At 45.7% G+C, this 17,209-nt stretch overlaps 1 protein-coding gene across 4 annotated transcripts in view; it reads left to right on the top strand.

The window, feature by feature from the left end:
* The window catches only part of CACNB4 (calcium voltage-gated channel auxiliary subunit beta 4), a 76,095-nt gene that overhangs the window by 45,964 nt on the left and 12,922 nt on the right, over positions 1 to 17,209 (top strand). For all 4 annotated transcript variants that reach the window (XM_088168424.1, XM_088168425.1, XM_088168427.1 and 1 more), the window contains 10 exons: positions 3,926 to 4,045; positions 4,273 to 4,395; positions 8,495 to 8,625; positions 9,405 to 9,481; positions 10,207 to 10,226; positions 10,336 to 10,416; positions 12,152 to 12,210; positions 14,541 to 14,650; positions 15,583 to 15,734; positions 16,155 to 16,250. In XM_088168424.1, coding sequence (XP_088024550.1) covers positions 3,926 to 4,045; positions 4,273 to 4,395; positions 8,495 to 8,625; positions 9,405 to 9,481; positions 10,207 to 10,226; positions 10,336 to 10,416; positions 12,152 to 12,210; positions 14,541 to 14,650; positions 15,583 to 15,734; positions 16,155 to 16,250 — 969 coding nt within the window. The remainder of the gene's footprint in view (positions 1 to 3,925; positions 4,046 to 4,272; positions 4,396 to 8,494; positions 8,626 to 9,404; positions 9,482 to 10,206; positions 10,227 to 10,335; positions 10,417 to 12,151; positions 12,211 to 14,540; positions 14,651 to 15,582; positions 15,735 to 16,154; positions 16,251 to 17,209) is intronic.

Here is a 17,209-nt window from a genome sequence, read left to right as displayed (position 1 = left end):
CAGAACTTGCACAGGGCTGAGGACACTTGGGCTTTTTTAGTGTTCAGGCTCCAGTTTGTGATGAATTTGTCTTAGAGGAAAGGGAGGATGGGCTGATGGAAGCTTCCTGCCAGTGCAAGGGCTGGGAGAGCTCCCCTGGAGAAGGGAAGGATCCAGGGAGAGCTCAGAGCCCCTTGCAGGGCCTGAAGGGGCTCCAGGAGAGCTGGAGAGGGACTGGGGACAAGGGATGGAGGGACAGGACACAGGGAATGGCTCCCAGTGCCAGAGGGCAGGGATGGATGGGATATTGGGAATTGGGAATTCCCAGATTTGCTGTGGCTGCCCCTGGATCCCTGGAAGTGCCCAAGGCCAGGGCTTGGATCACCCTGGGACAGTGGAAGGTGTCCCTGGCCTGGAAGGAGATGAGCTCTAAGGTCCCTTCCAACCCAAACCAGTCTGGGATTCCATGATTCTATGTCTGCTAAAACATGTTTAGTTGAGCTCCTGACCATTTTAAAATCATTGGATCAACCTCTGGTTGAACTGTTTGGTCTGCTGGGTAATCTCTGAGCTCAGCATTGGGACAGGACCTTTGGGAATTTGGATTCCTGTGTCGTGCAGGGTGAGACTGCAGGACAGGACCTTTGGGACCTTTGGGAATTTGGATTCCTGTGTCTTGCAGGGTGAGACTGCCTTGAAAACCTGTCAGGGAGCTGGGAAGTGCCAGGTGGGATTGGTGTTGGGGAGGAAGGAAGAGGATGGGACAGGAGGAGAGGATGGGACAGGAGGGTTTTTTCTCCCATGCTGTCCCCAGTTTGGATATTATTCCAATTCCAGCATTGCCAATAATTGGCTGCCTGGAGGAGGATATTCCAGGGTACAGGAATATCCCAGTGGAAATTCCAGGATACAGGAACCATCCCCGTGGGCTGGCTGGGGACAGGGATGCAGGAAGGCAGGAGCTCTTTGTGAGCAGGGATCTTTCCCCAAAGCCTCTCTGGCTTGGGATGGACCCCACAGCACCCTAAATCTTTTCAGGAGAGGCTGCCTGTCATCTGGCTGATTGGAGCTGCTAATGGATTGCTGCTTTAATTGCATGAGCAATTAAAGCAATTTAATTGACAGAGCATTCCTTAGGGATGAAGGGAGAGCAATCCGGGGCTGTGGATTTATGGCACTTGGGGAAAAATTATTTGCAAGCTCAGTAAGTTTTTATTTTTTAGCTGCCACTGCTAAAGGTTGATTATTTCTTCAGTGAACACACAGGCTGGATGTTGTGGTGTCCAGGAAGAGGATTCATGTCACCTAAAATGCTGGGAATTCACCAGGAATGTTGTGTCACTCTTTCCACCTCATGTCCTCCAGCAGCCTCACCTGTAAGACCAGTCAGTGAGCAGGAGAATATAAAATATTAAAAATATTTTAATATAAAAATACTAAAATATTTTATTTTTAATATAAATATACAAATAATCAGACTCACTGTTCTTTCTGCTTTACCCTTCTCCCTGGTGTTTTTGGAATTGTTTCAAACCTCCACATTTTTAGCTAAGCTGAATTACATTAGTTGATGAGAGAGGGAGAAAATAAATAATTTATTGCACAAAAAACGAATTCACAGGAGCCCAAAGTATAAAGGCTGTGAAGTAAGCATCCAGTCTTTCATTGCCTTGAATAATGTAATTATCTAGAAAATCCTGTTTCTTTCAAATTGTCAAGTGGGGCTTCAGTGAGTTCGAGTGACACCAGATTTGGCAAAGTTCCTCTGTCTCCCAGAGGGTGGGATTGGGGTTAGTAAGGGTGGGATTGATCATTGGTCCTCAAATATGATTTGTTAAACTGTGGGCACAGGTGATATCCCCAAATGACCAGGCTGCTGCTCTAAGCAACATGAAAATAAAAGAGTTAAAGGGTCTTTTTACAGAATTCCAGAATCATCAAGGTTGGCAAAGCCCTCCAAGATCGAGTCCAACCTGTGCCCAAACCCTCCCCTTGTCCCCAGAGCACTGAGTGCCACATCCAGGGCATGGAGACTCCACCATTCCCTGGGCAGCCCCTTCCAGTGTCTGACCACCCTTCCCTTTAAGAAATTCTTCCTTTTGTTGTACAAAAAAAAAGATGGGAAATGGCTTTCCTTTCTTTTCCTCTCATTCCCTACTGCAATTTCAGCAAGTACAGAGCAGAACTCCCTGCACTTGGTGCTGAGCAGACAGCAGTGTTTGTGTTGGATTGTTGGGCAATATTCTGTCAATATTTCTGGCAATAATTCTGATCTTCCATCAAACATTTCAAACAGAACCCAAAATTCCATACAAGTCTGGCTCCTTTTCTGCCCCTCTCGCTGCTATTTGCAGCACGGTGCCTGATTTTCAGCGTGATGTGTGAGTCACAGTCCTGGGGCTGCATCTCCCAGATAAGGCTCTGGCTGCTGGGATTGCACCAATCCCTGGCACTTGGCACACAGGCACTGCCACAGCAGCCGGGGGTGGCCTGGCACCATCAGCTGCTCTGCCTGAGCCTGGTTTGTTCTGACAGCAGTGAGGGAAAATCGCTGCTCAGACACACACCAGTACAAACCAGTATGGGCACTGCGTGTCCAGCACGGGTCCTGTGAAATTCCATCGCTGGATCACATCACACCCGAATGAATGAACAACCAGCAGTGCCACAAAGGTGCCCAGGTGGGCAAGAGACCCCTGGGCTGTGCCTGTCCCTGTGCTGGCACTGCTGGGACACCTCCAGGGCTGGGGACAGCTCTGGGACAGGAGCGACCCTGAGGGACTGGAGAGTGGCCAGGAGAGGGAACAGAGCTGGGAAAGGACTGGAGAATTCCTGAGGGAAATGGGAAAGGGGCTGGAGAATTCCTGAGGGAAATGGGAAAGGGACTGGAGAATTCCTGAGGGAAATGGGAAAGGGGCTGGAGAATTCCTGAGGGAAATGGGAAAGGGGCTGGAGAATTCCTGAGGGAAATGGGAAAGGGGCTGGAGAATTCCTGAGGGAAATGGGAAAGGGCTGGAGAATTCCTGAGGGAAATGGGAAAGGACTGGAGAATTCCTGAGGGAGATGGGAAGGGATAGACAGGGATCCACAACAACAGGCATGTATTCACAGCAATATTTAAGAATATGTGACTTTACATCAATAAGAATATTAACTTCCACAGTGTCTGTGCTGCAGGATATAAATCAATGTAAGGAAAAATAACAATAGTAAGGATATAATGCTGTAGAGTGGCTCTGCTGGAGCCACAGATTGATCAGCAGTAAATATTCTCTGTTTTGCAAAGTTAAAGCTCTGTTTTCCATAAAGACCAGGTGTGTGGGATGCTGGAGTCAGGCTGGTCTCTACAAAGAGAGGAGCCACTCCACACTTCAGGAGTTGCTATGTATCCTGAAAAATGTCCCAAAAAAGGCAAAAAATCCAACTGTGGCAACACCTTCTTTCCTCCCTTCCAGGCTGATGCTCTCTGCTGCTGCCTGAATGTGCTGGCTCCATGTCACATCAATACAGAGCTGTTGAGCAGCTTTAATAATGTCATTTTTGCCACTTTTTCCCTCTGGAAGGCCAGAACAAAGCTCTGTGTGAATGAGAACAAAGCTCTTACACAATGGAGTCTGTTCATGGAGAGGGATGATTCAAACCAAGCTTTATAATTCCTTAATTATATTTGATGTGACCTAACCCTTGACAATCCCGAGTCTGAGGTTGTCAAACAGGATGTGAATATTGTAAAGACTTTGGGACAGTGCCCACAGCTGGGCTGGATTTCCCTGTGTCAGTAAAAAAGTGAAGGAGAGAGGTTTTCTCAGGATATTTTTTCTTTGTAAAACTCACTTAAAAAAATATGAAGAAACAAATTGCTTTTAAAATATTTTTACAGCGCGACTGGGGATGGGGATTTTTGTTCCTTAGCTGTTTTTTCTTAGTGACCTGGATTTCCTTTCAGGGCTCAGCAGATTCGTACACGAGCAGACCGTCAGACTCTGATGTCTCTTTGGAAGAGGACAGGGAAGCAATCCGCCAGGAGAGGGAGCAGCAAGCGGCCATCCAGCTGGAGAGGGCCAAGGTGTGTTCTTTTCACTGACTCGTGTGCCACTTACCTTCTGCCTGTTGCTAAAATTCACATTTCCTTTTGAAATACTTCAGCAAAATATCCACAGAGAGGATACTAGGGGAATTTAGTGTAGATATTCTCCAGGGAGCTGAACTCTGCTGGCCTGGGTGAAATGATTAGGGCTGAATTTTTATGGATGAAAAGTTCTCAGTGTTTTTGATGTGTTTTTCTCTTTCTAGTCCAAACCTGTAGCATTTGCTGTCAAGACCAACGTGAGTTACTGTGGGGCTCTGGATGAAGATGTTCCTGTCCCCAGCACTGCCATCTCCTTTGATGCCAAGGACTTCCTCCACATTAAAGAGGTAAAACCAAGGGAAAGGGAATCTTTTTTACAGCCAAGAGCTTTGATTTGAACAGCTGAGCCATGTCCAGGAGTACTGAGGGGAGGACAGTGAGGATGAGGTGATTCTTCATCCCTCCTGGAGCTCCTGCACCCTGGGGTGCTTATCCTGCCCTTTTGGAACACTTGGTATTACAAACATGTTGGAATTTGATCACACAGGAAGGAAATAACACACTTGAAAGTGGTGGGTTCGGGTTCCTTTCATCAGAACAAGTTTGTGCTGGATCAGAGATGATGCAGGAGAAAGGGATTCCGTAGAGCACAGAGGATTCCATGGAGCAGCACCAGGTCACATCAGGTCTTCAAAAAAACACCAGATAAGCTCCCTTCCAGAGAGGAAGTAACACTTAGATTAGAACAGTAAGCAAAGAAAAATCCTGAAGAGGACAGATGCAAAAATAAGGGGAAAAATGGGAATAAATGAGCCCTGAGTATGGCTTTGGTAGAGAAAATTGCATTTTATTGCATGCTGAGCATATTTTCTGCAATTTTTTATCTGAAGTGAGCCCTCCACATTTGCATAACCCCCTGTTGTGCTGTGGATTGGTACAGAGGCTTGCAGCTTGCAAAAGCACTTTTTCATCTCTGCATTTTGGGTTTATTTTGGGGTGTTCAGTGCTCATCTGTGTCTTTCTTTGAACACGTGTTCATCATCACTCCAGAGCACTGATCTCCCTTAGACAGAGCACATTCAGGAGGAAAACACCTGCTGCTGCCCCTCCTCTGGTGCTGGAACAGGGAATTGCTTCACATCCCCTCTCCCTGAGAGGGCAAGGCAGTAAATTCCCTTTTTTTTCCAGTTTTTAATCTTGGTTTTCCTGGACGTGGCCACCTTTATTGCCAGGGCACTGATGGAGTTGCACACTCTAAGCTCCTGTCATGCTGCCCTGTACATTTTTCCAGACAAGTGTCCCCAAATCTGTGTCTTGGCATTCCATGAATTGTGTTCCAAGGTCTAAAAACCCAGGATCACAGTGCCACTGAGCTGTAAACCGTGTGGCTCACTGGTGTTTGTCAGCTCAGCCTGCCTGGAGCTGGTGATGCCTTGAGGAACTGGAGCAGAGGCTGCACACAGAGTTAAGGAGAATAAAATGGGTATTTATTGAGAGGCCTATAAAGCCACACCCCAGCAATATCAGTGCCACAGTGGTGGCCCCTGCCTGGATGGCTCCAAGATGGAAGGAAAGGAGGGGTTTGGTCACAAAATCTCACACTTTTATAGGTTCTGGTTCATTTGCATGAACCCACCCTCCACCTTTCCACGGAGTTTGTGCTCAGGGCCTGAAGTTTGGAGAAACTGTCCTGGAGTTCTTAACTGGAATAGGACTGGTTTGTCTTCATCACCCCAGCACATCAGAAAAGCACATCCAAGGAGAAAGGGAAACTTAAAACTAAAAGCATCACTGGAACTCAGTAGGATTTGGGGAATGGTTCAAAAAGGCTTTGCAGGATTTGTTTTTCGGTGATCTGGACCAGAACAATGGTTCCAGGGTTTGGGATGGTGCTAAGCTGGGTACAAAGTCAGGTCACACTCTGGCAGGTTGGGGCAGAGGCAGTGAGTGAGGAGCTGCTCTTTTGAGGACGTGTCCTGTGTTGTCTCATCTCTTCTCCTCCAAATTATACATTGTGGGCTTGCTTAAAGGATGAAATGGCAACAATTCCTGACAGAGCAGAAGGAATCATGGGCATGGCAACCAGGGGAGGGAATGTGCTCCTCCCACACACGGAGTAACAGAGGGGAGGGAATGACCTAAGGCACATAAATCCCGAGTTCCTCACTGCAGCTTTGGCCTTTGTGGGTTCAGATGCTCCCAGCATAACCCAGACTGGTTTGGGATGGAAGGGATCTTAAATGGGCAGGGACATTTCCACTGTCCCAGGCTGCTCCAAGCCCCAGTGTCCAACCTGGCCTTGGACACTCCAGGGATGGGGACCCCACAACCTCTCAGTTCACTGATTTCCAACAGCAGGATGCTGAATCCTGAAGGATTTGTCTGGTTCACAGACTGGAAGTAGTTCTGTCATTTAACATACTTCAAATAAAGCATTGCTCACTGCCACTGTCTGAATCAAGGTCACAACAGCAGGAGGAATAAATACTTAGCTGGAATGATAAAATAATGGAACCTCTTGCTTAAATATATGAAAGAGGATAAAGAGGTTTTTCAGGATGTGAGGATTGCATTCCCGTGGTTTTTATAATATGTTCATATTTATGATTGGGTTAATGTTCAGCTGTCTGGGTTGATAAAAAGCAGATATTTATTTTTCAGCGCTGAGGCTCTGTGTTTCAGAGTCATCACCAGGCACTGCTGCACCTCTGACAGCAGGGACTTGGTGTTTCTGTGTTCCTGCAGGAACTGAAGTGCTTGCAAATGTGGAGCCAGGAGCAGGGATGATCTTGAAGATGAGATCTCTGTGATGGCTTTTTCCTCGAGGCAGGCAAACAAAACCCATTCACTCGTGCTGCTCTTAATGACTCCAGAGTCAGTTGTGAAAAGCAATGTTTCTTTTGAGCACTGAGCTGCCTAATGAAGCAGAACAGAGGAGAGGCTTTTCAGATACTTTTCTTCAAAAGCTCTGCTGGCAGCAGCTACAACAAATCCTTTTCCACTCCAATATCCACCAGGATCCTCCTGCTTTCCATCTTGCCATCATTAGGGACAGGCCAGACTTTCAATAAAGCAGAAAAATATATGTTACTAAAGGTCAGTGATAAAATGCTATACTTTGGGTATACATTAAAATTTCTTCCTAAAGGTGAACTTTCCTTAATCTGTCATAACCTGTTAATAACATCCCTACAAATACCTGGAAAAAGGAGGAAGGGAAAGTGATGATCTTTTGTCTAGACCATTAAATATGACAAGCAATATTTGATGGGAAGCTGAAGGTGTTATGTTGGGTTTTTCCTGGGATGTTTTTTCTCTTATTTTACATTTCCATATATCCATGTACACAAACAGGACAGGAACTGAGCAGTTGTCTCGAAGCTTTATTCCCTCACACCCATCAGTGTCATTTTACAGAACCCAGCAAGGGAGAGGGAACAGCTTCAGCTGCTGGCCCAGCACACCGAGCTCTCTTTGTTATAAAATCTTTTAACAACTTTCTAGCCAATAGCAGAATATTAAAAACTGACAAGTGTTTGCTCAGGCCAGTTAATAAAGCTAAACTACATCCTGCTTGTTTGTAATAGCTTAAAACAATGGATAAAGCTCCATTATTAAGCTTGCATATTTTTGTTATTTTGCTGAACATATTTTCCTGTCTCTACACAGCCCTGTTGTTTCTTGTCCTTGCATCTTCAGCATTCTTGCATTTCTCCATCCTGACATTTGCTTTCCCACAGCTTTTGAGAGTTTTATACCTTTTCTATTTCCCACAGTGTTATGTTTTCTGCTGAGAGATTGTTTGGTGGGCTCAGCTCAGAAAAAAATGGGTTCTGCTCATTAAATCAACCTTGAAATTAAATCAGCAAGGGCCAGGAGGAGGGGAATCCTTGGTGCTCTGGTCAGAGTGAGCCTGGTTCGCTATGCAATGGAGTTAAGGAATGTGCATAACAAAGGGAGGGAATTTAGGAGCTGCAGTTGTTGCCTGGAAAGGCAGATAAAAAGGAATAAAATAGGAATTTATTGAAAGGAATAAAATAGGAATTTATTGAGAGGAATAAAATAGGAATTTATTGAAAGCATTCACTTGGGCAGTGCAAGAGCCCAGCCAGGGCTGCACCCAAATCAAACCCCAGATGGATCCTGGTTACGAGTTCTACACTTTTATAAGTTTTGGTTCATCTTGGGGTCAATTACCCAAGCACAGCCCCAGGCTATGAAGTCTCAGCCCCCTTTTCCTTCTCTGTTGTTCCTGATTTTTGGGTCCCAGTTGTCCTTGATTCTCCAGCTGGGAAGGAATTGTTTTATCCAACCACCCTGTGAAGAGAACTCACTGACACCTAACGTGAAACTCCAGAGCTACACACCGAGCAGCAGAGATTCTGAAAAACATAAAAGCTCAACCCCAAAACACCAGAGTAAGCAGAAAGCTTTGCTGTGTTACAGAAATACAACAACGACTGGTGGATAGGGAGGCTGGTGAAGGAGGGCTGCGAGATCGGCTTCATCCCGAGCCCGCTGCGCCTCGAGAACATCCGCATCCAGCAGGAGCAGAAGAGGGGCCGCTTCCACGGAGGGTGAGACAGCCCTGACCTTTGCAAATCATTTCAAATCCTTCCTCAAACCCTGCAATATTTCCAAAGGTCACCCGCTGCTTTTTATTGCAGGGCATTGTTGGGTTTGGGATTCCCGGGTGGAAGGGAGGATTTGAGAAGAGCGGGGCGTGGGAGATGTTGGTGATGAGAAATAAAAGATGTGTTTGACTTTAGGAAAGAGCAGTGAGGGATAATGACAGGAATTTCTGAGACTTTTGTGGTTTTAAGTCAACTTGATGCTTAAAGTCTCCCAGATTTTTCCCAGCTTTTCTTAGCTTGTGTGGGTTTTTTCCTTCCTTTTTTTTTTTTCTTTCCTCTCCATTTTGGCCCAAACCAGACTTGTCAAATTTAGTAAGATCAGCTTTGCTATCCTTTAATCTTCATCTTCCAGGTGAGATTTTTTTGAGTCTCCACCCTGCCACACCTGGAGATTGCAAATCCCTGGAAAAAGGTCTGGGAGATAAACCTGGGAAATGCTTTCAGAGTGGTTGAACAGCATCCAAATTTCTTGTGTCATTTTGGACACAACTTCAGAGGCAGCCAGTGGGTCTCAATATACAGAGAAATAACTGACTTCAGTCAGATGCTCCTGGATTTGGATGATAAAATTCCATATTTTAATGATAAACCAGTTAATTTTTAGCTTTGTTAGAATCATTTATGCTTGTATGACCTTGTGATTCCTCATGGGATAATTCCTCCCCAAAACCTCCCACATTTTGGGGTGCCTGGTGTTGATGGGGCTCTTTCTGCTGCTGTAGGAAATCCAGTGGGAATTCTTCTTCAAGCCTTGGAGAGATGGTTTCTGGCACATTCCGAGCCACACCTACAGCCGCAGGTAGGACAGGATTTATTTAATAATAATAATTATTATTATTATTAATAATAATTCTGTTAAAAAAACCCTACATGAGAAATGCAGGTTGCCTCCTGTGCTGAGTTACTGAGATTTTTTCCAGGGAGAGGAGCCCATTTATTCCCAGCCATGAAGGAGTTGCCAAGGGCTGGGAAAAAACCTTGGGAACAGTGGCAGCTGCCCCAGAATACCCAGTTTAATGTATAGAATGCCCAGTTTAATGTATAAAATTCCCAGTTTAATGTATAGAATTCCCAGTTTAATGCACAGATTGCCCAGTTTAATGTATAGAATGTTCAGTTTAATGCATAGAATGTTCAGTTTAATGCACAGAATGTTCAGTTTAATGTATAGAATGCCCAGTTTAATGTATAGAATGCCCAGTTTAATGCACAGAATGCCCAGTTTAATGCACAGGTTGCCCAGTTTAATGTATAGAATGCCCAGTTTAATGCACAGAATGCCCAGTTTAATGCACAGATTGCCCAGTTTAATGCACAGAATGTCCAGTTTAATGTACAGAATTCCCAGTTTAATGCACAGAATGTCCAGTTTAATGCACAGGTTGCCCAGTTTAATGCACAGGTTGCCCAGTTTAGTCAGGCCTGAGCAGAGGGAGGTGCACAGAGAGAAATCAAAGTGCTTTGGCAAAGGGATTTCTGGTTGTCTTGGGTGTGTTTTAACCAAGTTCTCCTTTGGTCTTCTAGCAAAACAGAAACAAAAAGTGGTAAGTAATGCTTTTGTTTCCATTTGATTTCCTTCTAATTCATAATTCCCAGGATCTCCCTGTGGCTGTTGTTTGGTTGTTGGTCTGAAGGGTTGTTTTTTCCCTCTAGACAGAACACATTCCCCCCTATGATGTAGTGCCATCAATGAGACCTGTGGTGTTGGTGGGCCCATCACTCAAAGGCTATGAGGTATGGACTGAGGTGTTGGCAATTAATTCAACTTTTATTATCTCTGATCATCCTCAGTAATTCTATGTGTGGCTCAGTGCAACTGGTTTATGATAATTTCAAGTGATTTAGTTTAAATAATTACCAAAGTATTCTGTAAGAACTAAGAGTTACTTCTGACTCGTTCTGTTTTAAGCACAGTGCAAATCTATTATTTTCAGTGCACTCATTCCTATTAAATCAAATAAAAAAAGAGAATTTGTGTGTGCTACAAGCAGTCAAATTATGAAAAATGTTCATCAAACCAGCCCGTGCTTTGAACTTAATTAGCAAAACACTTGAAGGAGCTTCCTTGTTGCTCTCTTTTTTTCACTTTATTAATAAAAAAATACAAATATTTTGCAAATATTAACCCTCCTAAAAGATTCCCCAGGTGGAAGTGGGCAGGAGAACATGCCCAGATAACCAAGAGAGCCTTTTTTTAGGCTGCTGCAGATTCAAGTGAACATTTACCACGTGCTAAACCAGCAGAGACTTTGAGCAGGGCAGTTTAGGGATCTCAACCATCTGGAAAGTGCTGAACCAGGAACTAAATGAACATCAAATCACAGATACAATTCATTAAGCTTAATTAACGTTGTCAGTAATTTCTAGGATATTATGAAACATATTGGAATTGTTCTTTTTGGGAGGTGAGAGCCCTGCATAATGCAGTGTTGTGGCATTGTTTTTATGTGAGAGTGGCTGGAGGTGCAGCTCAGCAGAGCAGCTCCTTCATGTTCTGCTCTCTGCCTTTTCATTTGATGGGCAATTTTTTTGACAGGAGTAAATTCCCTCTGTGCTGCACCACAGATCAATTTACCTCTGGAGTTTGGAGGGGAGAAGAGGCTGTTTGTTCATGAAAACCTCTTCAAATCTGCCACTCTGACTCTTTTTTTTTTTTTTTTTTTAAAGAAAACAACACTAAACACCTTGAACATACAAACGTGTGGAAATGGTAACGCAGAATTTTAATTCCAATAACAAAAATGCTTCATCTTACTTGGGGGAAATTATTTTGGCTATTTTTTTCTGGCTAAATGCTGAAGGAATCAGTTGGAAGGAGAAGAAATAAAGTGGCAGAGAGACCTGGGGGCTTTGATGAAGCTGCTGCCTGGCCTGGCAGATAATAATTACCAGCCTGAGTTGTCCTGGAAAGGACAAGGAGCTGCTCAATAAATCAGATGGCAGAGATGACAGCTCTGGGGGCTGAGCATCTCAGATGTGTTCCCATATCCAGCAGTGGGAACATCCCCAATTTTTTTGCTGCTCTCCCTCTCTGAGAACAATCCCCCAACGTGACAGATCTCATCCCTGGAGTTTGAAGCCAAATCTAACAACGTTGTGTAGGAAAAGCCCACGTGGTGTGTCCATCCCACATCCCACGTGCTTGTGCTGTGTTGTGAAGCTTTGGGAACTTTTGGTGCTGGATGTGGAAGGGGGTGAGGAATTCTCAGGGCAGGACAGGAGCACACACACACACACACACACACACACACACACACACACACACAGTGACAGCTCTGCACCTGGAGCAGTGAGCCAGGAAACTGCCATGGATTTCTCCCTGAGCAGCAGAGTGGCACTGGGATGGTTCTGCCCATCAAAGGTGTTGATTGTTGGCTTTATCCCTGCCTTCTACTCACCTCTTTCCTTCCTTTTGGCTTCTTTTCTCTCCCTGTCCATCCCCCTGCTCAATCTTCTCCCCTCTGCCAAGGTGACAGACATGATGCAGAAAGCTCTCTTTGACTTCCTGAAGCACAGGTTTGATGGGAGGTGAGAAACTCTGTCCTTCTCATGCTGCTTTGCCCATGTGTTACTAACATTTCAGTGAATTATTTTTTTTTTTTTTTTGATGCCAGAGGGTTTGCTGCATGATCAAAGCTTTGTGTCACCACTGAAAAGAGTGGGACACAGCTCATGTGTTACAAGGGGTGCACATGTCTGCATTTCTGCCATGGCTGGGCTAGCATTTCTTAGTTTAACACAAGGATTTTGTCTCAGTGTCTTCCCAACACCTAAGAAAAATCAGCTCTAAAATATTCCTTGTATAAGATTTTATTTTGTAGGCAAAAATACTGAAAGGGGTGGTTGGAAGAAGGAAATGCTGAGAAATTAAACACAAAAAAAAGAATTGTAAAGAGGGTTCATCTTCAGCTGGAGCATTTCCTGGTGAGCTGTAGAGGATAATTTAGATTTCCTTGCTAGAAGCACTGGCTTGGTCCATGGCATCACCTCAGTCCTTGCAGGTGTCTGCTGCACCTTTGGGATGTTCTGCCCTTCCCACTTAGTTCAGGATATTCCAGCTGGAAAAAGAAGCTGTTCTGGTAATGTATAACACTAAGTCAGGTTTGAAATACCCAATGCACCAGGGCAGGGGAAATGATGTTCTGTAGAAGAGCTGGAGCAGGATTTATGGATTTTAGGAGTGAGGAGGTGGCAGTGCTGAACTGACCCTCAACAGCTCAGAGAGAACATTTAATGATCAACTTGTGTGCAAAGTATCTCCTCTCCTGGCCTCTTCTGAGCTGCTCAGCTCAAGTGGTTTTCTGGAAATGCTAATTCCATCAGCAGTATTGGCAGCTGGATCAGGTGAGAGTGTGAAATTTCAGCAGTGGAGAGCTCAGTGCCACCAGCAGCCTGAGGCCATTGATTTTAGCTCTGAGGGACTCAGGAAAAAGCTGCTTCTTGGTCCTTCTGCCAACTTTTATGGCTTTGTGGTCTTTCTCCTCCCTCCTTTTTCTTTTTTTCTATCTTTCTGTCCTTCTCTTCTGCAGTTTTGGGAGAGTTCCACGTTACCAGGAAAGGAGCTGAGTGTCCAAGGCAGAGCCTTGACTCCTTCCCTGCCTCTGAATTCCTTTGCCTTTGCCAGCTCCTTCCTTTGTAACTGCAACCTCCCCTGCTGGCCAGTGAGCCAAAGACCCACAATCCATTCATTTCTATTTTAAACCCATTTTTACTTTTGGCCTCTACTGTATTTTCTGGCAACACGTTTATTTATGTATTATGCAGAAAAATAACTGCACTTGTTTTTCATCTCACAGCTGAGAATTTCACTGAGAGCTGCATAAATCTTAGGTCCTGTGCAAAAGCTGCTGGTCATTCCATTGCTTTTTCTCTCCATTTTTCCTGGCTCCTTGGCTCATCCCAGGCCTCCTCAATGGATTTTACATGAAGGGACTGCTTTGTAACATTTTGTATCTTTATAACTCACTGACAGATGAAGTCAATAAATCACCTGCCTTAAGTTAAAGAGGTGCAGTGAAATTAAACTTGAGTTCAAGCAGCCCAGAGAGCTCCACTTCCTTTTCTCCTGCTCGTGCCAGCCCCTGGCACAGCTCCCTGTTTACTCTTGGTTTACTCCTGGTGTAACTCTGAGGGAAGAGGAAGTGCTGCTACATTGCAGCTCCCTCATTGTGAGTGCCCCAAGCCTCACAGAACTCACAGCATTTATGGCACTGTGTAAATCCATGCAGATGAGTGAGCTGGGAGGAGAAAAGGTAATTAATGCACTAAGGAGAATAGCAGGATGTGGTTATTGTGCTGCAAAGAGAGAGAAAGAACAGCAACAAAAAAAGGGAAAAAATGGCCAATTTATTGTATGGACAATTTGTATTTAAAGTGTGTCAGTGCAGCCAGGACAGGACAGGAGCTCATTGGACAATTGGGAAAAACATCCTTGGGACAGCACTTCAGGATGTATTGTATAGGAAAGACACCAGGGGTTAATGTTGGTGATGAATTCCACTCTGTTTGTCACCATGTTGTCACCCTGGGAGACTCCTCCCTAACTGAAGCTGCAGTCAGCTTGTCAGCCTGGGAATGGAGCTGAGAGTCAGGAGAAATCCAGGCCTGGAGAGAATTCCCAAGCTGCAATTCCCCAGCTCTATAAATGTGTGTGTCCACAGCAGGAACTCCATCCCAGAGCTCAGGGGATAGGAAATCCTTCCCAGTCAGCCAGCACTTCCCTTCAGTTGTTCTTTAATGAAGCCATAACTCATGTGGAAACGTGTCAGAGCATGTTTGATTGCATCTGCCCTTTGCAATGTTCTGTGGCTGCAAATCCCACTCGTGGCTTTGTTGTGTGTGCTGTGCTCTCCTGCCAGGATATCCATAACCAGAGTGACAGCTGACATCTCCCTGGCCAAGAGGTCTGTGCTCAACAACCCCAGCAAGAGGGCGATCATCGAGCGCTCCAACACCAGGTCCAGCCTAGGTAAGGCCCAGCTCAGTGCCAGCAGTTCAGGCTGTGCTTACACACAGGAGGAAAGGGATTCCAGCCTTCCAGAGCATGGAATCCCAAAGGATCGTGGATGCAGCTCCTGGCCCTGCACAGACACCCCAAAATCCCAGCCTGGGCATCCCTGCTGTGTCCAAACACTCCTGGAGCTCTGGGAATGTTCCCATTCCCTGGGGAGCCCCAGCAGCCTCTGGGCGAAGAACCTTTCCCTGAAATCCAACCTAAATCTGCCCTGACCCAGCTCCAGCCATTCCCAAGATGACAGCAGCTCTGCAGATTTCAATGTGTCTACAGCATTTTACTGCATAATCCTGAGTTGACCTCACAGCTCCTCCTCCTTCCCAGCCCTGTGTGCTTTTAATTCCACATCACAAGGAGCCAAAGAGCTTTCACTTGCCCAGCCAAGGAAGTGTCATTCCTGACCCTGGGACCAGTTTTGAGTTTGATGTTGAGCAGTAACAGCTGAATTTTGCTGCCTGGCTCTGAGACTTTGTGTCCTGCCCCTCTCCTCAGTGTCAGGGCTGCTGGGGAACAGTAGCCTGAGGAATTTTTATTTGGACTCCACGATCTTAGAGGTCTTTTCCAACCTTGATGGGTCTGTGGTTGTGTGATTCTTTCTTGCACATGGGTGGAAATTTGTGTGTATCACGTGCATTCCAGTGTCCTTCTCTCTGGGACACCATCCCAGGAACTAAGAGGAGTTGGGTTTGGTAAAACAAACAAAAAAAAGAACCCAAATTCCAAATCTTTTCCATCCTGAGTGCTTGCAGTAGAGGTACAGGTAACAGATTATTTTATGGCAATGCCATCAGTTAACATGTGGAGTCTGTGACAGTGAGTGGGTGAGGATATTTTTATCCCAATGCCCTGGGGTTCAGTTGTTTCACCTGCTTTGCTTTCCTTTGCAGCTGAAGTGCAGAGTGAGATTGAAAGAATCTTTGAGCTGGCCAGGTCCTTACAGCTGGTTGTCCTGGATGCAGACACTATAAATCACCCTGCACAGCTTATCAAGACATCTCTAGCACCAATTATTGTCCATGTGAAGGTGTCCTCTCCAAAGGTAATTCCTCACCTTAAAATCCAGGAGGGACTTGGAGGGCAGGATGGGAATGAGCAGTGTGGAATCTGCACCTGAAAAGGGGGAAAAGTGCCATAATGTACTGCTGGTGTGCTGCAGTACATCCAGAAATCCAGATAATTCTGTATAAATATAATTTTCATGCTTCTCTATTGTCAGAAATAACGTAGGACTTAAAGTAGGATAAAGCAAAAATGCATTTGAAATTTTTCAAGGGCTCAAACATGATCCAGAGGGAAATGTACCCAGTTCTCAGAGGGGTTATCAGAAAGGTTTGGGATATTCAAGGGCAGTATTTTATGGAGAGCTTCTGCCCTTGGTAACCCCTCAGGGAGGTATCAGGCTGAGCTTTAGGGAGATAAATGATCCTTAAAGTCACCTTTTGCCCTTTCCTCCTGTCAGGTTTTGCAACGACTCATCAAGTCCAGAGGGAAGTCCCAAAGCAAACACTTGAATGTCCAGTTGGTGGCAGCTGATAAACTTGCACAATGCCCACCAGTAAGTACAGAGGAGAGGCTGAAGAACTCCTGCTTTGTGGAATTCTGATGATTCCTGCCGTGCTGATCCCTGTGCTGAGCTGGGCCCATCCATTGTCACTCCCTGGTGGTGCTCACACAGCCCTGCACTCGTGAGACACCACGTGCTGCAGACTTTCATCCTGGTGATCTCCTGCCCCGGGTTTGTTTTGGTCTTTGGCAGGGTGACAGGGCAGGAGTGACGTGGAAGGGACAACAGAGCTGCTCATTAGCAAATTACATCATTTGTGGAGCTCCACGTCCCTGAGGGACAAAGTCTGAGTTTGGAGAGGAGGCTGCAGAGGCCTCACTTAATGCACAGGGAGTGAAAGGGAAAGGGAAAGGCATGGGAGCCCTGATCCTGATCCTGATCCTGATCCTGATCCTGATCCTGCAGGCCATCCCAGCCACCTCATCAGAGCACAGCCACTGCTCTCCCACCTCCTGATCAAGGATCCTGCCCCTCTCCTGGAATCCTGAATTCCTGCTGATGGAGCAGAGGCCTCAGGGCTCATGAGCAGGGTTGGGAGAGGCTCTGCAGGGGTTTGGACAGAGCAGCTCAAACTTGCTTTTAGTTTTGAAAGGCACAGCTGGTTTCTGGGACAGATGCAGTGGGAATGGACTTGGATGTGGCTTTGTGTAGGATCTGTGTGGGATGTTGGGATGGGAGTGCAGAGACTCCTCAGGACACCAGAGCAGTGACAGCTGCTCAGGGCAGCCTGTTCTGGAGAGCTCAGCTGTGTTTCACTTCTCACATGGAATCTTTTATTGACTTGTGAGTTCTTAAAATGCTGATGGGTTATTCCTGTGAGCCATCCATGCCCCACTAACCAAACCAGAACTGTAAGTGTCCTGGAGAACAGACTGATCCTTCTAAAACCCATCCCTTCCCAACTCCTCACGGGTGTGAGCTGAGGAACTGGAGCTGCAGCTGCCCCTGTT

The sequence above is a fragment of the Sturnus vulgaris genome, chromosome 7, assembly GCF_052056855.1.
Source record: "Sturnus vulgaris isolate bStuVul1 chromosome 7, bStuVul1.hap1, whole genome shotgun sequence".
In the NCBI taxonomy this organism is placed as follows: Eukaryota; Metazoa; Chordata; class Aves; order Passeriformes; family Sturnidae; genus Sturnus; species Sturnus vulgaris.
Note: the sequence above shows the minus strand (reverse complement) of the source record. Positions and strands in the feature narration are given on the sequence as shown.